Source organism: Myotis daubentonii, chromosome 2 (assembly GCF_963259705.1).
Source record: "Myotis daubentonii chromosome 2, mMyoDau2.1, whole genome shotgun sequence".
NCBI lineage: Eukaryota > Metazoa > Chordata > Mammalia > Chiroptera > Vespertilionidae > Myotis > Myotis daubentonii.
In genome coordinates, this window is record NC_081841.1 from 78,720,365 (window position 1) to 78,743,838 (window position 23,474).

At 39.0% G+C, this 23,474-nt stretch overlaps 1 protein-coding gene across 2 annotated transcripts in view; it reads left to right on the plus strand.

The window, feature by feature from the left end:
* Positions 1-23,474, plus strand: part of OTOGL (otogelin like) — a 156,158-nt gene that overhangs the window by 66,856 nt on the left and 65,828 nt on the right. Inside the window, exons 26-31 of one of the 2 annotated variants that reach the window (XM_059683705.1) lie at positions 10,118-10,252; positions 16,662-16,811; positions 19,170-19,289; positions 20,796-20,912; positions 21,632-21,788; positions 22,339-22,365. In XM_059683705.1, coding sequence (XP_059539688.1) covers positions 10,118-10,252; positions 16,662-16,811; positions 19,170-19,289; positions 20,796-20,912; positions 21,632-21,788; positions 22,339-22,365 — 706 coding nt within the window. The remainder of the gene's footprint in view (positions 1-10,117; positions 10,253-16,661; positions 16,812-19,169; positions 19,290-20,795; positions 20,913-21,631; positions 21,789-22,338; positions 22,366-23,474) is intronic. The other variant, XM_059683706.1, reaches the window with a different exon arrangement.

Sequence of the window (23,474 nt, forward strand, 5' to 3'; positions counted from 1 at the left end):
ATTTATTTTCATTTGTATACAGAAATATTTGTTTTAAAATATTTACTATTTAAAACTATTTAAAACTATTTAAAACACATATCACCGTGTTTGCAAACATTTTTCATTTGTGACAATGATCCATGCTTATTCATTATCATTTCATTTAGTTAACAAATTTTATGGTCTATTTAATGCTAACAAAGACATGCCTAATTTATATACTCTACATTTGAACAGATTTTTCTAAGAAAATTCTACAGTTTTGAAGACAGGGACTATACCTTACATTTATTTTTTTCTCCCCAAATAACTTAGCAAAGTGCTGGTTCTTTGGTGAACTCTTAATAACTCCTTATTTGATCTGTATGTTCTGCCTGGCTTTTTCTTAACCCCTCATTTGCCTTCACAATAATCATAGTATTTACCACTGTATTTTCAAATAGTGATTGTTCATAAAGTCCTTTAAGTAAAATACTTGTCTCAACTCTGATTTCTGGAACAATGAAAGTAAATCTTTATGTTTGATGCTACCTGATTATAGCAGTCTCTTTTTATTTTTTTTATTTTTTAAAGTATTTTTTTATTGATTTTTACAGAGAGGAAGGGAAAGGAATAGAGAGTTAGAAACATCGATGAGAGAGAAACATCGATCAGCTGCCTCTTGCACACCCCCTACTGGGGATATGCCCACAACCAAGGTACATGCCCTTGACCGGAATCGAACCTGGGACCCTTCAGTCCGCAGGCTGATGCTCTATCCACTGAGCCAAACTGGTTAGGGCCGAAATCTCTTTTTATTAATGCTTTCATGTAACAGTACCATTCCATTTAGCAGGCAAGATATACTAAGGTTTGGCTTTTTAGGCTTTAGAAACGTGACTTCCTATCATCATTTTAACTTGCCATTATATTCTTCTATTAAAATAAATTTTAAAATAAATACATTATGTTCAACTTCAAATTTTAATAAGGTTTGACCCTGTATGTGAGAAGATATGTCACAAGAAATAGTCTTCTAATCTTTCAATAAACAATGAAATTTGAATCTTTAATTTCTGAATTAAAATTTATGTAGTAAATCTAGGGTTCATGCTGTAAGATTAAGATATGAAAAATATTAAAACTACATTTTCAGGTTCTAGAATTATATGTGCCTTTCTGCTTGTCAAGCAGAAGTGTTCTTTTCTTTTTTAAAAATAGCATTCTTTAAGAAAGAAAGTATGAAAAGAAATGAAAATAAGTAAGATAAGACAGTATGATTACAAACAACAGACTTCAGAACTTAACTTTTAATTTAATTTGGTAATAAAAACTTACAATTAATAATTAATTAGAATTATACGAGTGAATTATTTATTATATTATGCATAACCCATGGACACAAACAATGGTGTGGTTAAGGCCGGGGTAGGAGGCAGAGGTGGACTAGAAGAGGTCAATGGGGGGAAAAGGGGACTTATGTAATACTTTCAACAATAAAGATTTAATTAAAAAAAACCAAAAACACCAACTCCAATCCTTTGGATGGGGGATTCACTGTGCTCTTTCTCCCAGGAACATGCCCATTCCTTTCCCTTTCTTTTCCTTTCCTCTTATGCTTTTTCAGTGGCAAGAGCCATTTCTGTGAGTAGCAGATTTAATTATTTCTTATCAAGCAGCTCTCTTCCCTCCTTGTCATGATCACAGGTTCCAGGCTTTATCTTTGTTATTTGTAATACATATTTATCTGGTAACACTTATCATTTATTTCTTTGGACCCTGTGGACAGTTGGACTTTTAAAAATTAACACTTTCTCATCCCAGCTGGTGTGGTTCAGTGGTTGATCGTTGACCCATGAACCAGGAGGTCACAGTTTGATTCCCAGTCAGGGTATATGCTCGGGTTGTGGGCTCAATCCGCAGTAGGGGATGTGCAGGAGGCAGCCGATCCATGATTCTCTCTCATGATCAATGTTTCTATCTCCCTTTCCCTTTCCCTTCCTCTCTCTGAAATCAATAAAAACATATTTAAATTTAAAAAATTAATACTTTTCCAACTTTATAAGTATAATGTTATTTTACCCTCACATTTAAAGAGATATTAAGTAATTTTTAAAAAATCTCACAACTCTGCAGTTTTAAATGTAACCTAGTTCTAGGTACTGAATAAGTGCTTATCATATCCTGGTTGGTGCCTGTTAATCCTTAAAAAAATAATTAGGTTCTCTGATACTTTATTCATTTTGGAGGCTGTTTACCCTTTACTATAAACATATTGTATAGGAAATATAGCGCATTATTTTAAAGTGTGTTTTCCTAAGTTTTCTAATTTAGGAAAAAGGGTTGTAATTGTGCTTCCTGAGTTAAGACTTGTTTAAGAGAAAAAAAGAGATGTGAAACCAAACAGTACCTTGAGGTGTGCTAAAATCTCAAGAGAGAACACTGATGATCTTCAACAAAATTGAGAAATATAATATTCAACTCCTAAATTCAGAGCCAACGCCTACTTCCTTTAGTCTGTGGCAAACCCCATCACTGCTAGCGTTTTTCTTATCATTTGTTCTAGATTAGGTTTTTCAATATTCTCTTCAGGTGGTATCTCAAAAGGTCAGTGCTTTCGTTAAGCCTCTGAAAACCCTCCTAATTTCATTGCTCTCAAATCCTTTGCATCATTTTCACATCAATATATCTTACGTGATTTATACGTGTCAGACTCTATAATGAGAAGTGGATGTACAATGATCAGCAAAAAAAGATATGGGTCTTTCCTACTGTGAATCTTAGGCTGGTGGGGGAGAGTTATTATTCACCTAATCACAAAACTCATAAAAAATGCAACTGTAAAAGTCAACAATGACTTAAATGCAAATCCAACAAAACCTTGTTTAATGTTTATCTTCTCTGTTCCTGAAATGATTCTTAAAGTGGTTTGTCTTCCAGGTGCATGTTTGTTTGCAAATTTGGGAGTTTCCCAGATGAAATCTAAAACTGGCCCCTGTACACAGAGGGCCAGGAGAGACCGAAGAAAGAGGCAGACTACTCCAGATGGGTAGGAGGCAGTTTTAGTGAGCAGTGGAGCTTGCATATGAGGCCTGCTTTAGGCAGTGTTGTGCCCAGATTTCAAGATTCCCAAGACCCCCAGGGAGCCAGTCTTTCCGATGCAAAAGCAAAGAATCCTTTTAATTCAAGCCGGCTTGTGCTCCCCGTTCACCAGACTCACCGACACAACGGCAAGTCCAGTGGCCGAGAGAGCGAGGCCTGATGGGACAGGGGGTTTCATAGGGGGGTGGAGTAAGGGCAGGAGAGCGGACTGTGGGCCCCGCCGATTGGCCAGGCCCGAGTCGGTGTCTCATTACCCAGGATGTGGTCATAGTGATGGCGTGCACTTCCCTTGATTATTATTGGTTAGTCCAGAGAAATCCTGGGTGTGGCTAGCAGCGGCTTCCCTCGGTGAAGAAGCACATGGCTCTGTCCAAAATGGAGGACCCAAGGCAAGATGGAGGGCGCAGCCCCTGCCTGGGCTCCAGGGGCTAATCCGATCACCAGGGGCGTCCAGCAGATCGACCAGTTCCAGCCCAGACAGGAAGTCCACATCCTCCGTCTGGTCCCCAGGGGCGCCCGCGATCGCAGCCTCCTCCTCCATCGCCCCGCTCTGCCGCTGCCGTTGCCACGTGGGTCCGGTCCGGGGGGCAGTGGGTGGGTGGCGGCCTGCGCTGGGCTCCCGCTGTGGGCCAGGGAGTTGATGCCCGAGGCCACCAGCAGCACGGCTAGGCCGTGCCTCATGGGGCCCTGAGGGCCGCATGGACCCCCGGCCCCAGTGCGGGCAAGTGGGGAGCAGGCCACGGGGGAAGGGAGGAAAGAGCCAGGCAGTGAGGCCTTCCGCTCCCACGACCTCCCTGGTCGGTCGCTGCTTGGCCCCACCCCTCGGCCCGCCGCTGGCCGCGCAGCCGGTCAGGACACTCGGACCTGCTTGGGGAGGCCAGGCCCTATGGCGGGCGCGGAGGGGTTCCAGAGCCCAGCTGCCGGACTCCTCCTCCCGCACCGCCCAGAGAGGCGGGCGACGCGCCTTTCAGGCAGCAGTGAGACAAGTAGCTCTCAACACTTGCCTGTCAGAATCTTAATAGTAAGTTTATGGAGAGGCCTTACTTGACTTCAGTCACTTATACCATCAAAGGTCTCCACAGCACATTGATCTCTCAAGGCTGTGTCCTTGAAAATGGCTCCCACTGTGGGAATGGTGGGCAGATCTTACATTCCAAAGACAGGAAGGGTTAAGGAGACTCTAATCGTCTGGATTCAGCGTGTGGATAAACTCATCAAATCCTCTCAATGACCACCTTTAACAGTGCAGTTTTTACTTATATTGTTTGCATGGCAACACGTGACGACAAAGGGATCAAAGGCAGACAATAACGTGGGCCTTTAGTGATTGTCTATATAACAGTGGATATTTTCAACCCAAATCAGTTCTTTATAGTTTTCTAAGCATTTTTATATCAGGAAAATCAGAAATTTTAAAAAGTAAATTAAATGATACAATCTAAAATATATTACCCTCCAATTCTGATACATTAACGTTTCTGAAGCTGAAATAGAAGTGGATCTTAAATTTTATTTAATTTTTAGAATTATATGAACACTACTTTGTAGAAGGCTTTTGCATATTTTAAAAATCTATTTGAATAAGAAGATGAAAATCTTGGAGTTTATTGAATTAATTCTTTAAGTGCCCTTTCAGGAAATCAGTGTTTAAGTAATTTTCTACTTTGTTCATATAAGCTAACTCTTAAATATTATATCCTTATTGGAAGTTTCAGGCAAGATAGTTGTGATCTTTTACTTATAAGATTCATCTCCATTATTAGTATTTGATATTAAGGTTCAGTATTTACTTTGCATTGTAGTAATCTACATACTTTGATAATAGACTCCATGTATCAAGACCTCCTAAAACATTTCAATAGTAATTTAGCATAAGTTTTCTAGTAATTTTTTAACTTTTTATAATAATTACATATTTAAGTCTACACTCTATGCCTTTATGCTAGGTGCCGTTAAGGGTACACTTATGTTGACATTAGCCTTACCCTCTATTGTTTTACATTTGGGGAGTCATTATTAAACAAGAAGCAAGAAGGCTGGGCCAAATGAAAGCTCTGTTGTGGAGATATAACTGATTTTGACTAGAGAATCAGTTAACAGTGAAGTTTCATGGAAGCAGGAGGCTTAGTATTGGTGCATTTCAACCAATTATAACACTTCTTTATCAATGATTTTCAAGTAGATTTCCTTTGCAGTGAAGCACTTCAGGGTGGTATTTATTGGAAGTGACATTTAGCTAAGAGTTTGCTATTTCAGGAAACAAACAATAGGGAGTGGGTGCTGTGGTGATTTGGGTGTAAAACCCAGAGGGAAATAACAGGGCCGTGTGCCTCACAAAGGTGACAGCTACGGGGTGGCTATGCCCCCGCAGCAGGGACTCATGGATGCGCCGATGTCATTGCTGCAGCTTGGACCCTCTCTCTGTGAAGGCTCTGCTTCCGCTTACTCAGGCTTGCTTGTGTAACTCTTCTATATTTTGTTTCTATCTTTTTTTAAAAAATATTGTTATTGATTTCAGAGAGAGGAAGGGAGAGGGGGAGAGAGACAGAAACATCAATGATGAGAGAGAATCATTAACCGGCAGCATCGTGCACACCCCCTACTGAGGATTGAGCCTGCTACCTGGACATGTGCCCTTGACCAGAATCGAACCTGGGACCCTTCAGTCGCAGGCTGACGCTCTATCCACTGAGCCAAACCGGCTAGGGCTTGTCTCCATCTTTGCTTCAGTTCAATCACTGTTTTGTTTCCTTCATGTCCTAAGCTTGCTCTCAACTGTTCAGCTCCCACTCCACCTTTATTCTCTTTAAGTCTATTCACCCTCAGATCTTACTATACAAAAATTTTCTAAATCACTATTTTCTGGTTGAAACGGGAGAGATAATTTAGTTGGATAGAGTTGTGTTTTTTCTTGTCAGCATTAAAGTCCATTGACCCATGAGTGAGTGTATTGCTTTGGGTCCAAGCAGCTGTGGGACATAAACATGGCTGCCCGTGGCTACTGTATCAACAGAGACTTTGTGTGGGGTACTCTTTATTAAAAAATATATTTTTACTGATTTTTAGAGAGAGAGTAAGATCGATGCAAGAACAAGGCATCGATAAGCTGCCTCCTGCATGCCCCACACCGGTGATGGAGCTCACAGCCCAGGTACGACGCCCAGGGTGTGGGGTAGTTACTCTTAAAAGGTCAAGACTGAGATGTCAAGTAAACTAATATACTATCTTGAGAAGTGCTGACATTTTACGTTTTGCAATCACTTGGAAGAATATTCTCTATGTTTTCAGTACCTGAGCATAAAGAGTTTGAGGAATCCATGTGGCACATTGATGTTGACTTTTTTCCCCTCTAGCTTTGTAATCACCCTCACTATGTTGCTTAGCAACTCTGCAGCATTATCTTCAAACCGAATGTAACTTGAAATACATGAGAAATGGAAATTGGAGAAATGTGATTCTTAGGAAGTGATATTATTTCAAGTTACTGTCAACATAACATGCTATTATAAGACCATACAATACAGAATGCTTCTTGGCTTTTTTGAGTTAATAACAAAAGCACAGCAAACATTGAGTCACTTTAATTATTAGTAATAGAAATGTGATGGCCATAGAAAGCCTTTCAGCCAGCTTTTCACATCCTTTATCTAAGTCATCCCAAGAAGAAGAACAAAACAAAACCCTAAATTACATATTATTTTTGTTCTTTGAAAATTGTTCATAAAGGCAAAAGAGTGTGGCATTATTTTTTTTTTAGTAATACAACGCCATAATCATTTTATTCCCCTTTTCAAAATTTAGGCAATGCTTTGCAAAAGGATTACTAGGAAGCAAGAGCTCTTAGTGCTACAAAGGAAGGAAAAATGGGGCAGAGAGGGAAATATCAGTTACTCTGTCAGTAACATTGATTGAAAGCCTGTCCTCTAGGCACAATGCTACAGTAATTACTAGTGAGAGGAAGAATTTAGAAAAACCGAGAGATATATTGAGCTAATGTTCATATTGCTGGTGATATGAAAAACTAAGTGGGAAGAAATTGCATCAAGGCCTATGTGATTTCCAAAAATTTAAAGACTTTTCTCACTTTGCAAATAAACACTGACCCAAATGTCTAAATATGACAAGGATTCATGTGTGTGAGTCCTTGAAAAGTGGATATTGAGTCCAGAGAAATGTCACTTTTTTTTCTGATGAAATTTCCACTGTCCCTAAGTTAGAGCAGTGTGGCTTTTAACTTTTGGGGGGATAAGGACCACTTCAAAAATTTGATTGAAACCATGGGTTTTCTTCCCAGAAAAATATAGATATTTAAAAACATTTTGCAAAGAGTTTTCAGGGTCTGTAAAACCTTAGGAGCCATCCATGAAACTGGGATACAAAATTAAAACCCTGATTCTAGAGAGCATGTTCTTAGTGGATGTAGTGGGAAGTGGCCAAAAAAAAAAAAAAAAAAAATGTTCTTAGTGGATGTAGTGGGAAGTGGCCAAAAAAAAAAAAAAAAAAAAAAAAGGTGAGGGTGAAGTGAGAGGTAAGGGGGTTAGATTTAGAGTGTCTGGGGCTAAATACTCTCAAACTAAGGATTTCCTATCACCTACTTTTCTCTTTTCTCTTTAACCACTATTAGACTCTTGCTAATTTCTCTACAAGTGGCATAAAAAAATTAGAACTCTGGCTGGTTAGAACCTCAGTTGGTTGGAGCATCATCCTATACACCAAAAGGTTGTGGGTTTGATTCGGGTCAGGGCACATACCTAGGTTGTGGGTTCAATCCCCAGTCAGGGTGCATATAGGAGGCAGCTGATAGATGTTTTTTTCTCTCTCTCTCAAAATCAATTAAAAAAATTAAAACTCTGTCTCTGCCTTTATTTAGCTTATTAACCTTGGACAATCAGTTAATCCTTCTTAACCTCTGTTTCCTAATCTGTAAAATGGAGATAATACTTAATTCAAAAAGTACCATAAAATTAAGTGAGATAACATATATAAAGCTCAAAGGAATCCCTCAAATGATATGCATTATCTTATTTACTAACATGTTCCAAGGTTTTGTATCTATTTCAGTGTTCACTTGTAGACAAATAATTATTTAGTCAGAAATATCCTAAAAATAAGACAAAAGTGTTGCCTAAAATGAATTTTTGTAAAAATTCCCCCAAACAACATGTGTTTTGGCTTATTTATTGGAAATGAAGTGGTTAATACATTTGAGTTAATCCTATCTAATAAAAGAGAAACATGGTAATTAGTGTACAACCGCTACCCTTCCCATTGGCTAATCAGGGCAATATGCAAATTAACTGCCAGCCAAGATGGCAGCCGGCAGCCAGGCAGCTTGAAACTAACATGAGGCTTGCTTGCTTCAGTGACGGAGGAAACCAACGTTCCCCGCCTGCCTTGCTGGCCTCTGAGCCTGCAGTTTGAAACATTGTAATAAATATAGAAGTTAAACAAAACCCCAGAAACCTGCTTTCAGCGAGCCAGGATCTCAGAGCTGGAGTTATACATTGTTTCAATTATAGAACCCAAACAAACCAGATACCTGTTTTCAGCAGCAGAGGCCTCAGAGCTGGAGCCAGAGCTAAAGCTGATCCAGAATAAAAGAAAAAAGAAAAAAAGGAGCAGTTGGGAGCTTCAGCCCTCAGCCCCTCACCCAGACTGGCCAGGCACCCCAGTGGGGACCCCCACCCTGAAGGGTGTGTGACCAGCTGCAAACAGCCATCATCCCCTCACCCAGGCTGGCCAGGCACCCCAGTGGGGACCCCCATGCTGATCCAGGACACCCTTCAGGGCAAACCAGCCAGCCCCACCCATGCACCAGGCCTCTATCCTATATAGTAAAAGGGTAATATGCCTCCCAGCACCGGGATCAGCGGAGCCGAGAGGCCTCCCGGCACCAGGATCAGTGTGACAGGGGGCAGCGCCCAAACCCCCTGATCACCCTGAGTCTCTGTGTGTGACAGGGGAAGGTGCCCCAACCTCCTGATCAGCCCTGCTCTGTGCCTGATACGGGGGAGCTCCCCACCCCCTGATCACCCTGCAGCTCTGTGTGTGACAGGGTGCGGCGCTCCAACCCCCTGATTGGCCCTGCTCTGTGTGTGACAGGGTGCGGCGCCCCAACCCCCCCCCACCCCCCCACGGGCCCTGCTCTGTGTGTGGCATGGTAGAGCCATAACCTCCCCATCGGCCCTGCCCTGAGTGTGACAGTGGCGGCGCCCCAACCCCCTGATCTGCCCTGCTCTGTGTGTGACAGGGGGTGGTGCCCCAACTCCCCTATTGGTCCTACTCTGTGAGTGACAGGGGGGAGCCCCTCAACCCCCTGATCGGCCCTACTCTGTGAGTGACAGGGGGGAGCCCCTCAACCCCCTGATGGGCCCTGCACTGTGCATGACAGGGGGGAGCTCCCCAACCCCCTGATCGACCCTGCTCTGTGCGTGACGGGGCCAGCGCCCCAACCCCCTGCTTGGTCCTGCTCTGTGTGTGACAGGGGGTGGCACCGCAACCTCCCCATCGACCCTGCCTTGAGTGTGACAGGGGGAGGTGCCCCAAACCCCCAATCTGCCCTGCTCTGTGAATGACAGGGGGCGGCGCCCCAACTCCCCAATTGGCCCTGCTCTGAGCCCGACTAGGGGCTGCACCTAGTGATTGGGCCTGCCCTCTGCCACCTGGAAGCAGGGAGCAGGCCTAAGCCAGCAGGGTGTTATCTCCCGAGGGGTTCCAGACTGCAAGAGGGCACAGGCCAGGCTGAGGGACCCCCCCTTCCCCCTTGAGTGCACAAATTTTTGTGCACCAGGCCTCTAGTATTATTATAAGATGGAAAAAGCTTTGCTAGAAAAAAAATTAACAGAAAATATTAGAGATAAATGTTTAAACATTAAGCTATCTTGATATATTTTTCATAGTATTAGATCAAAATGAACTTTATTTTAGAGGTAAGTTGTATTTCAGTTTCAACACATACCACTGTACATCTTGGTCTTTAAGATTTGTTAATGAAAATAGCAAAAAATTATGTATAGTATACAACTGTATTAATGTAATATTATTGACATTGCAGAGTGAAGATGAAGCCGATATATCTGTCATTGCCCAGAACAAGAAATGCTTTGACAACGATATTGTTTGTTCTAAAAGTGTTTTGATTTCAGTTGGGGACACTGAAATTTACCTGAATGATACTCCTGACAAAGAGGTTAGTGAGTTATTTCTTTTAGGATCATTATAATTTGTACTAAGGATACTGAAAATAAAATATAAACAATTAGGCTACTTTTTCCCTGTAAATGGTTACTAGATTTTGAATTTTCTTGGCTATTTTTATGTGGCTACAGTAAGTCATACTTGACTTTGTCTCTTTTGGTTACACTCTAATTCCCCATATTCTAATTCTTTTATCTTTTCTTCATTCCCATGGTTATCACTCTGGCTTAGCAACAGTCACCTATTACCTAGAGTACTTCAACATGTTCCCAACTAAACTCCCGATGTCCTCTCATCGATCCTGCCACACTACAGTCAGGGTGGTTTTCCTAAAATGGAAATCTAATCTGTCACTCCAGTGCTTCAAGACTTTAAGTGGCTTCCATTTCCTTACAAATCCAATTTCCCCCCATAACCTATCTGACCACTGCCACCTCTCCTTACCTACTTCTCATCACTTTCTGCTTCTGGCCCAGGTTCCAGAAGGTGGGGCTTTTATCAGTTCTTCAAGGGCTCTGTGTTCTTCTCTCACTTCTGTTTCTTCCTAATTATCATTGCTCATACCTGGAACAACCTTCAACCTTTCCATTAAGTTATTCTTGTGTGACAGGTCTCATTTTGTCTCTTTCAGGATCTCCTCTTCATGTATCCTACTTTAGTGAAATTAGGAGTGTAGTCTGTCTTTTCTATTTGTTTATGAGTTATGTGAGAATTAGAATCACTGTTACCCTGTTCATTCTTGCATTCTGGAGCCTGCTCAGTTTGAAAGAATGAATACATTTCTTTCATTCATTCATTCATCCATTCATTCATTCATTCATTCATGCTTATGTCTACTATATATCAAAATCTGTGTTAATTATTGAGATTGAAACAGTGAAAAGTCACTATGCTTTCACTGTTAAGGATATTTTCTAAGGTGAGGAATATATTCAACTAAGTAAGGATGTGTAGTGTGATGTGTTATGCATGGCATGAATATGTACAGGATAGTATGGGAACCCCTAGGAATAAGACCTAAACCAACCTTGGGTGTTTAGGGTAGGTGTTAAGAGCATAGACTCTGAAGTTAGTCAGTACTCAACTTGGAATCCCTACTCTATCACCTGCTAGCTGTGTCACTCTGGGCAAACTGTAGCTTTCCCATTTGTAAATTTGGGGTGATTCTACTTCTTAAGTTCATGTGAAGATTAAACTAAATAATGAACTTCAAGAAATGGCTCCTCTCCTCTTCTTTACCCTCCTTATTTTTGAAGGCTCAGAGACATGTTCTGGATGTAATGATTTGAACTGAGTCATAAAGGATGAGTAGGTATTAGCCAGGTAAAGAGAGAGAGTAGGAAGGCAATCAATATAGAGGAAAGAACCAGAGTTGAAGGATAAAATGGCATGTTTAAAGAACTCCAAGTGGTTACGTTTAGTTGAAGTGTTTGGGGACACTGGAAGGGAGGGTATGGCAGAGGGACTCAGGGAGAAGTGTCCAGATTGACTTTAATGCAGTGGCCATGAGGGCAGGGGCAGTAGACAAGGAGGCTGGTTCCAGATCATGGAAGGTCTCGAATGGTGTAAGACATTTGAACTTATTTTACAAGTAAGAAATTTTGGAGTAGAGAAATGACATGATTGGACATATGGCCCTTAAAAAGTGTCCTCTGAGATTTTAGAACAGTGTTTCTCAAAGTTTGGCCTACAAAATTTCTGCATCTGAAATATCTATATATATAAAAGCCTAAGCTACTGAACGACTATTTGACTGTTTGACCAGTAGCTATGACACATAATGACCACCAGGGGGGGTAGACGCTCAATGCACAGGCATGAAACCATGGAACAGACTAATGAATCTCGGAGGGAAGCAGGGAGTGGGGAGGGTGGGAAGAGATTAACCAAAGATCTTACATGCATACTAGAGGCCCGGTGCATAGATTCATGCACTGGCGGGGTCCTTCAGCCTGGCCTGTGGGGATCAGGCCATATTTGTGCCCCGGGCCTCTGACATCCCCTGAGGGGTCCCGGATTGTGAGAGGGCACAGGCTAGGCTGAGGGACCCCATTGGTACACCAATCTGTGCACTGGGCCTCTAGTTTATTATAAAAGGGGGTCCCTGGGTTCACCTTGGTAATGAGAATGTTGAGGTTGAGAATGGAAATCTATTTTTAATGGTGCCCCAAATTGTTTTGCATACTTACGTTTGAGAACCAGTGCCCTAGAACAGGGATGGGGAACACCTGGCTTGTGGACCGTATAAGGCCCTCGAAATCATTCGATCTGGCTCTGCTAAGGCATTAGGGGTGAGTTATTTAAATATTTGACCAAATATAGCAGGCTAATTTCTAAGTGATAATTTTGTATGGCCCATGAATAATGTTATAAATATCTAAATGGCCCTTGGCAGAAAAAGGTTCCCCACCCCGCCCCAGAACATAGCTTACATCTCAGTCAGAAACATTGAGACATTGAGACCAGCCAGGCAGCACTCAAGCTTTGGACAAAACAGAGTTTCTATAATCACGTTGACATCCTTTTGTAGTAATTACTACAGTTTGCTATAACCATCAAGTAGATATTCATTTATAGATGAAGGTTCTCTCTAAGAACAAGGATGTGTTTAAAAAAAAAAGAAAAGAAACCTGAAGAGAAAATAATGCTTTTATAAAGACAGTTTAACACATTTTTGAAGTGGTAATTACAGATCTGTGTAATTTTCAAATCCAATTTTCACCCACAGGCAGGTGATGAGGAAAGGTCATAAAGATAATTTGACCATAAAAAATCCCCCACTAATATAGTTCTTGAACATCAAAAGTGAAAATAAGTACCATTTACTTTACGGCAAATGAATTGCTCATCTAGCCAAAGAAAATAAACCTCTTTTTATTCCCCAATAAATGCTCATTTCTACTTTTATTTAAACTAGAGGCCTGATGCATGAAATTTGTGCAAGAGTAGGCCTTCCTTCTCCTGGCTGCCGGCACCAGCTTCCCTCTGGCACCTGGGACCCAGGCTGGCTTCCCTCTGGACACCTGCAGGCACCCAGGACCCAGGCTGGCTTCCCTCCAGCCCCAGCTTTGTTGGGAATGACGCCTGGAAGGACGTCTGGTTAATTAGCATATTACCCTTTTATTATTATAGATGTAAGATATAAACTTTTTATAAATTTAACCTGTACTTTAAAAGTTGTAATTCTTCACATTCATTTTATTTTTATTTTTACTTTCTAATTGACCTTAGAGAGAGCAAGAAAGAGAGAGAGGGGGAGAGAGAAACATCAATCAGTTGTTCCTCATACTTTCCCTGTCTGAGGATGGAACCTACCACCTTTTGGCATACAGGACAATGCTTAAACCAAGTGAGCCACACCAGCCAGGGTTAATTCTTTACATTTAATAAGATCACTAGAGTTAGTGTAAAGTGCTGTGATTCTCACATAAAGTGGAGTTCTCTATTTTGGGCAATTCATAATACCATGCTCTCCGAGAAGCATTCTTCCTTCCTAATCTGAAACAAAAGGACTATGCATCTCCTTTTGATCAGAGACGATTGTTGTGTGGTAGTAACCTGTCCTGTCTAATGAAAACTGTCCTGCAGGCAAATAGAGAAGATGTGCTTTTTCATCAGGATAATTAGTGCAGCACCAACCTGAAGGAAGTCTAATAAGTTGCCTTATCCAAAAATTCATTTTATGTTCTAATGTATGTCAGTCAGTCAAGGAACTTTAATAGGAAAATTTTCGGAAGCGTATCTCATGATTGAAATGGAGCCATAAGCCCCATTAGATGCTTTACTTGTTGCTGATCAGGCTGGAAGGTGAGACCCAGGAACAGGCCAATACAGGAAGGTGCTAAAAATTAATGAATCAGGGCTTGATCTAGAAGCTGAAGATACTGCCATGAGTTGACAAAGTACATTTTTCAAGGAGCTGACAATCAACTGAGGGGAAGACAGATACTAAAACTGCAAACAAATCAGATAGCAGAAAGGTACTGAAAAGTGTAATCAAAACAATAGAAATAGGTTTATGGCAGAGATTGACTGGGGACCAGGGCAGGCTACGCATTTTATGAGCCTAATGAAAAATGAAAATGCAGGCCCATTGTTAAAACAGGAACATGTTTTCCTTTCTCTTGTAGTTTTCCCTTGACCTATCATGGTATTTTTTCCTTTTATCATTCATCAAGAGGCCTGGTGCATGGATTCGTGCATTGGGGGGGTCCCTCAGCTTGGCCTGAGCCCTCTCGCAATCTGGGATCCCCTGAGGGGTGTAGTAGTGGCGAAGCGGCAGGTGGCCTGGGAGGAGCCTGAGCCCGAGCCAGGCGCTGTGTCACTCCCACTCATCCTGGCCCCGCTGCACCTGCCACCACCACTAGGTAGCACTGCCATGGAGAGAGGCTTGTGCCTCCGTAGCTGCACTTGCCAGCCATGAGCCCAGTATCTGGCATCTATCAGTCAGCTGAGTGGCGCTCCCACTGTGGGAGTGCACTGACCACCAGGGGGTAGCTCCTACATTGAGCGTCTGCCCCCTGGTGGTCAGTGTGCATCATAGCATCCAGTCAACCGGTCATTCAGTTGTTTGGTCACTTAAGCTTTTATATATATTGATGCCTTTCTCACTTGGGCACAAGGATACTCCCAGGTTGAGTTCAGATCCTCAGAGGCACCCAGGGCCTTGCCCCGAACTTCAGCTTGGCACTTGGGAGTAGAAAGAAATGAGGTTAGGTAAAATCCATTAACAATATGTAGGTTACACAGTATCTACTGCTATATCCAATACACTGAACACTTGTAAGTATGAATTTCATCTAAGAGACTGAAAACTCTTATGGATATGATTAAGTTTATTTAATCTGTCCTATGGAATATTTATAAGTGTTTACCATGGTGTAGTATTTCTAAAGTATGCTTTTGTTATTACTTGGGGGTGAGAATAATAAATAACCAAAAGATTGCATATCTCCTTCATAATTTTTATTTTGCTCTGGAAATATTTGTCTTACTTAATTTGATGCAACCGTGTAATTTTGAAATTATTAGATGAGTTATTTTCAATGTCAGATTCAATGTAATCTTTTGTAGGGACTAGACCCTGTTCATAAAGACCACTGCATATTCTCACTGGACTCGCAGTGGTTCTCAACCTTCCGAATGCCGCGACCCTTTGATACAGTTAGTTCCTCATGTGGTGACCCCCAACCATAAAATTATTTTCGTTGCTACTTCATAACTGTAATTTTGCTACTGTTATGAATTGTAATGTAAATATCTGATATGCAGGATGTATTTTCATTATTCTCGACCCACAGGTTGAGAACCTCTGCAGAGGCTAAGGGCACTAAATTTTCCCAATGTGTTCCATTTCTAGTTTCTTCCTACTGTGATCCTTCCTAACATAAAACTTATTTTCTTTTAATATACAAATATGATCTGTCACTTTCCTCTTCAAAAGCCTCTATTCAGTACAATTTATCCATGGAATAACAGTCCTTGTCCTTATGGGTAATGAGGCTGCAAAGGGTCTCAGGCTACGCTTGTCCCAGAATCCATGCTCTACCAGGGGTCCTCAAACTACGGCCCGCGGGCCACATGCAAATACAAATATTGTATTTGTTCCCATTTTGTTTTGTTTTTACTTCAAATAAGATATGTGCAGTATGCATAGGAATTTGTTCATAGTTTTTTTTTTAAACTATAGTCCGGCCCTCCAACGGTCTGAGGGACAGTGAACTGGCCCCCTGTTTAAAAAGTTTGAGGACCCCTGCCCTTTGGTGCTCTCCTTAGTCCTGGCCAAATCTTGAACTTCCCTGCCTCTAAGTCCCTATTCAGGTGATTCCTTTGGCTTGGAATAATTTCTTTCTGCATTCTCATTTCTGGCCCTCTGTAATTTCTATGTATGGCCTCTTACAGATCAGTTCGTAATCCACCCCTTGCAAGAAGCCTTCCTCAGTCCCCATTTTCTCTTTCTCACTCTTTCATATTTGTGTGTGTGTGTGTGTACATATACATACACACACTTTATGCTTCTATTTTCCAATTATGTATGTTTGTAGGTAAAGTAATATATTTTTAGCACTCAGTCATATTTATTCATCATCAATATAGAATTTCTGAGTCAGTTGGTATATTGTCTTAATTTATCCTATGTCCATGCTTTTTTTTTTATAACTGAAATACCTTTCCCTTTTGGCTCATTTATCCACGTTGAGCCCATTCAGCAGTTTGTGTCTCATAACCAATTTTATGTGTTTCCTACTTTATGCATTTGTTTTGTCTTTTACTATAGAATTCAGAAAGAAGGGCTGAGCAAAAATACTAGTATATATACTTATTAGTAAATAGTAATTTAATGTTTACATTTTGAGAACAATGAATTTACTTTTTTAAAATCATTATTATTATTTCTAAAGAAACAATCAGGTTTTTTTCTGGAAAATGAACCTACATACCAGCTTTGGAAGGCAGGTTACTACATGGTGGTATACTTTCCAGACAAAGATATCACTATTCTTTGGGATAAAAAGACAACCATTCATATCAAAATTGGACCACAGTGGAAGGTAGGTCAACCTACTTGGTAGGTCAATCCAAATGAGATGCAAAATATGAAATTACATGCACCTTTTAATGTTTTGTGGAAATAAAATGATTAATGTCTTTTTTAAAGAAATGGGTTATATTTTCAGAATTACTAACTCATATTTCAGTGAAGAACCACTTTACCAACTAAAGTATATCGTTGTATACAGTTCTTTTTGTCTTTAACCTTACAATATCCAGTTTTCCAAAACTACTTAGGTCAGCTTCTTTCTTCCCACCCTCTTCAGCATGGTTTTGTGATATGTTTGTAATACAGTTTGATTCATTAGTTACAATCTGCACTCCATCTTTCCCTCCATATCCTGGATCTATTTTTAAATTTATATATAGTTAAATTATTTTTAAAAAGTAAAAGAAAAAACTACTCTTATGATTTACAATTGTACAGATTTTAACAAACACCTGGGGTTATATATCTACCACCACAGTCTTATATAAAGCAAATCCATCAACTCCAAAATTTCTCCCAGGTTGGCTCTTTACTGCCAACTCCTACCTCTATTCCCTAAGCTTTGGCAACCACTGATCTATTTTCCATTTCTAGAGTTTTGCTTTTTCCGGATATAATATAATATAAATGAAATCATGCAATCTGTAGTCTTTTGGGTCTGGCTTCTTTGATTTGGCAAAATACATTTAAGATTCATTCATATTGTTGAATGAATTAATAGTTTGTTCCTTTAGTCTACTGAGTAGTATTCTGTAGTATAGATGTACTAGTTTGTTTTATCCATTCATGATTTAATATTCAATCTTGGATGCTTACCATTTTGGTAATTATATTTAAGTTGTTTTAAACATTGTCTTTTATTACGTATTTTATTAAACATTATTAAATATGTTTATTATTTTAAATATTTAAAATGTTATTAAGTAGTTTAAATTGATATATTGTTGTGTTTTGATATATTGATGTATTTATAAGAATTCAGTTTATCTGAAATTGAAATTGAGACATGGATATGATTTGTGGTAAATAAAGAAAAAATGGTAAGCATATCCTCATAAAACTATAAAAATATATATATTTTAAAATATTTTAATATGTTGTAAATTTAAGATATGATTGTATATTGAAGTCATTTTCTTTTTCCTAGGTGAGAGAAAGCCCCCAAATCTATTTCTTGGTGTTTGCTGGTTTCTTGCATTTCTTTAATGAAGTTGACATAATTTCATAATGGTCATATGTCTTTAACTATTTTCCTCTGCCATTTTTCATCATGTATCTTCCTTTCCCTACTTTTTGGAAACAAATTGACCATTTAGTTTTCTGCATCTCCCCCTGCCCTGCCCCCAATGGTGGATTGTCCAGTCTTCGGATAGATGTAGTGGCTTCTGAGAGCAGAGACAATGTGGTCAGCAGTGGCCTGGCAGCTGTAATCCTAGGGTTATTGTCAGCCTTGCTGAAGACACGGACAGTCTGCTTCATCACTAATGAAGGGCTATAGTCCACCCTTCAGCACACCAAGAAAGCTCAGTTTGCTTAGTTTTAAAATTTTAAGGAGGATTTCCATGGTTTATGAAAATTTCTTCCCTGTATTCTTAGTCCACCTCCTTTTCCTCAGAGTAAAATTTTACACATTATTTGAGAAAATGCAATGGGTATTGTTGATGTGAATAATCCATATGGTACTTTCAATAATAATTTCACAACCCATAATGATTTTGATAAAATTAGGTAAAATTTAGATTTTAGTCATTGTATCTCTTGATGGCATGATATAGGAATATTAAAGTTAATTTTTTCTCATATTTTTAATGTTTTGGCTTTTCAGTCTAATAGGGAGAAAAATAAATTATTTTGTTGTTTCAACATTTATAGTGTTACAAAACCTTAAACATATCAGGAGGTGGGGCTTTCATCATTAAAATTTTATGTAAATATGAATACACACAAATGTAATGTTTGTATTAGCCTTTTTCAAGTTACTTATTCTATTGGGTTCATCAATGCTAAAACATTGGTAAATGTGGAAAGATAAAAATTTGGGGGATGGTAGAACATTTTTGAGAATTTAAAAATAATTGTTAAATATAATTAGCTAGGGGGACCCTTTTCCCCTCCCCTCGTGGGAGTCTGCACTTGTTCTTCAATAAATCTCCACCTTTGCGCTCTCTCTCTCTCTCTCTCTCTCTCTCTCTCTCTCTCTCTCATTTACAATGTTTCAAAAAGGAGGAGTTTCATACCACATTGTAAATGGTTATTGAAGAAATTCTTAAAATGTCTATCTTAAATATTTAAAATATTTTAGTTACTATGTGTCCTTAAATGTTAAAGTGAGTATAGAATATTTTTTAGTAATTTTCTTTTATTTTAGAACAAAATATCAGGCTTATGTGGAAACTTTGACAAATGTACTTCAAATGACATGACCACATCTAATAACATAGAAGTGAGAAATGCCCAGGTGTTTGGAGATAGCTGGGCATTAGGGCAGGTAAGTTGAAAATATATCTTAGAACTAAATAATTTTATTCTTATGGGAACATTTATTTGGGTAATACTATTTTTATGTAATATTCGTGTAGTAACTCACATTGGACAAAGCTTTAACATTTATCTTTTCATATAATTCTTGTGACAACCATGCAATGTAATTGGCATTGTCTTCATGTTATAAATGGAGAAACTGAGGCTGAAGGAGGTTAAATTATTTGTGTATTAGACAAATATTACGAAAGATTATATTAGGAAGGATGAGTCTGGAGAATTCAAGAAAGTAGTCTTCTGTCTTTGTGGCTTATTGGATAGGTGCGGGTACTCTTCCCCGAGGCAGGACAGAGTGGAGATTGGGTGGTGGGGGACGGTGAGCACAGGACAATGGTGCAGAGATAAGTAGGTTTGGATACGGTGAGAGGGAAGTGACAGAGATATTTTTGTGAAGATGCCCAGTTTTTAGATTCAGTAAAGAGATCCGGGCTGGAAACAGATTTGGCAGTTACAAGTGTATTCAGGGTGTTGAAGCCATGAGAAGTGAATAGAGTGTGGAAAAGAGGAGTTTGAAGGTCAAGGTGTTCAAAGAAGGAAGGGTGAAGGAGAATGGGAAGTAGCAGCCAATGAGGAAACCCCCCCAGAAAATGGTGCCACCAAAATCAAATGAGGAGAGACATTTAAAAAGGGCAAAGTAATAAACAGAATCAAAGGTAGCAAAAAAGGTCAAGTGAGATGAAGCCTGTGAAACTCCCTTTATATTTAGCAATGAGGAGACCATTGATGACCTTGCCCGGGGCGGTGTCAGGGATGTAGATCAGAAGAGGCTGAGACACATTGCTGAGTATATGGGCGGTGCGCCTGCTGACACGAGCATGTACAACTCCTCAGAGGATGGCATGCGACAGAAATGAAAGAGGTGAAAAATAAAGGGAAGAGAATCCTTTGCTCATGTAATGATCTTAATCATTTAAATGCCGCATTTTGCATTTTGATCTTAATCATTTAAATGCCTCATTTAAGACAATTGGAAAATTATTTACCTCTATTGTCTCTAATAGTCCTATGATTTTATTTTATTTTTAATTTTATTTTATTGTTTAAAGTATTACAGGTAGTAGTACATATGTCTCCTTTTGTTTTTTTCTTTCCCCATTGACCTTCCCCCAGCCTCCCCTACCCCCCAGCACATGCCCTCACCGCAACCCCCCAGTGTATTGTGTCCATTGGTTATGCTTATATGCATGCATATAAGTCCTTCGGTTGATCTCTTACCTCCCCTGCCCCACCCAAACACTCCTATGATTTTCACAGTATGTTTGGTTGTTTTCAAAAATAATGCATGCTATGAACATTGTGCTGGCTGAGCTCTGTGCTTTAGGTACAGCCTGTCTGGCAGAATGAGGATATATTAGCTGTGTTTGTCATGGATGCAGTCAGCATTGGTTACTCTGGTTTCTGCTTCACAGATCACCCCTAAAAACTTCCTTTTCTTCCTTAACATTTTCCGCAGTGTGAAAACGCACATGAATTATTTAAACCCTGTGAGGCACATCAGAACAAATTTCCTTATGCCAAGAAAGAATGCTCCATTTTGTACAGCGATGTTTTTGCTCCTTGTCGCAATGTGGTAAATGAATACTTTACTAATCTTCACATTTGAATGGGCACTGTTGCATTTATAACATTGAGACAAAAAGTTTAGCTACCCATGGTTAGGAAGACAAATTTGGTAGTTTGTTTTTTCTGTAAAAGTTATGCATTTAGTTGATTTACTCTCTTCCCACACCATCTTATTTAACAGCATACATTTGCAGGAATCTCTACTCGTTTATGAAGCATTTCTTTGCATACATCATCACAGCCATAAAAGTTTGATCAAAGCTGCATTTGTTTTTCTTCAGAGAATATTGCAAATAAGCATGCTCTTCCTCAACCCCTAGTATAGTTTAAAAGTATTTCTAGGAGCACATTTAAAATGGTTTTAGAAGTGTATCACAAGATGGAATGTAACTTATTTAGAAATGTAATTGCTTAAGATATCCATAAAAGTCAAGTAAAAGTACCATGGGTAACAGAACTTTTTAAATGCCATGTGCATATGTTGAAATTATATTGGTATGTTAATCCCATTACATGTTTTGCTAGTTCTTTGATCTTACATTTGCCTAATCAATTTCTTTCTCTTGTGAGCACTATAGAGGTCTGAGATATTGAGGACTCTCTAGGTGCCAGTGATAAGCTGATAATATCAAATTTTATAAATTTACCAGTTAGTTTTTCCTTAGAATTTTCCTCAATTATAGTTAGTAGCTACTGAAATTGATTGATTTTTACCTCATTTTTCAGATTGATGTTACTTCTTTTGCCAAAAATTGCCATGAAGACACTTGTAACTGCAATCTCGGTGGGGACTGTGAGTGCTTATGCACAAGCGTGGCAGCGTATGCGTATAAGTGTTGTCAGGAAGGGGTATCGGTTCACTGGAGGTCCGCTACTGTTTGTGGTGAGTGTCCCACTTAGAACATCATCATTAGGTGGGAACGTCGTAAGGAGAGCATATTAATTGTCTTCTCATAGAACTAATACCATAGAACTCATGGAAATAGAATAGCTTTAAGATGACTAAATTGTATATTCCTTTGACAATGCAGATAGATTTTAGTATAGCTAAAGCATTTACAAACAGAAACATTTGAGATAATGTTTTCTGTTCTGTGTTTGACTGTTGTCACTTCAACATGTGAACTATAATTTATTTATATGCCGTCCTCAGGTAAGGTGTTTTCCTCTATTCCTCTGATGGCTATGAAGTTTCTCTGTTCTGATTATAAGAAACATATTTTTTTAAAACATCATTTTGAATTGCTTTTAAATTTGACTCTAAACTTATTATGTACTTGTGCAGATGGTTAGTCTGCTGAAGACTTTATAATGATGTCACTTCAATGTTCTTTTGCTTGGTCATTGATAAACACATGGCAATATCTTGCACACATTTAGGTAAGTGGTCAGGTACCTATAGAGGCTAATATTTCTTCTCTTTTTTCTTTTAGCACATGATTGTGACTATTTCAATGAAGGTATGTGACAGTTAAAGAATATCACTATAATATTGTATTTAATGTATCTTCAGATTAAAAGTTTTTAGACAACTTTGCTGGAACAAAGTATGAGTAGTTCATAATTTGGCTTGTAATTCAATAAAAGCCTTTGCCTTCTAAAATTTATCTAAATTTCTAAGTATTTTTGTTAAAATACTTGGTAAAATGAAAGAGAGACATAGACCACATGTATACCTTTTACCATTAGGTATAAAAATGAACATTATGCAAACTTTTATTATGTTGTAGAAAAAAGAAACAAATTATAGATGTAATAATAATAATAATAAAAGGAATTTATATAGTCATAAGTTAGGGCACAAATAATTATTTAAATATTATAAGAATGAGAACATATTAATTTAATAATAATGATGAAAATCTCCTAGCTCCAAAAAGCATCCACATTTGCAGTAAGAAGCCTAGCAGATGGTGCTGGCTGTTACTAAGTTCTAGAAGCTCTGAGACAAAATTATATTCTCAGGGAAAGCACCAGAAGTTGGCAGATTGGAGCCTGCTTTTTGTCAAACCTGTTTAATGAGGAAGGCGCAGCCACTTATCACTAATTTCAGAAAAGTAAGATGATCTAGGAGGTGCCTATTTTGTCAGAGACTGGAGAAAATATGAACCCATGATGGAAAGAGTAGAGTAATAGTTGTAGGAAACCCTAAGCCACTAAAAAACAACCACAACCAAGCAACCAATCAAAGGCATTTTTGGTGCTTTATTGAGCCAGAGAGAAGTTGTCAACTACAATACAAAGGAGACCAGAAAATTTTAGAGAAATGGAGATGCTAAATTAAAAAGAAAATAAATATTTTAGTGTTTGGTTGTTTACATACAGTTATGGAAGTTTGATAGAGGAAACAATCAAACATTAAAAATATTCTGTGGTCGTTAAAAAAAATATTTCCTGTTCAGGATTTAAAACACACCCATACTCCACATCAGTCCTTTGGAATTCATGTTTAAATGAGACTGATTGTCTAATATTTATGACAGTAATAATAATAATTTTTATTGTATTAGCTACTTTATAATTTAAGCTTCAAAATATGCTTGTACCATATACATTGTTATTAACACTT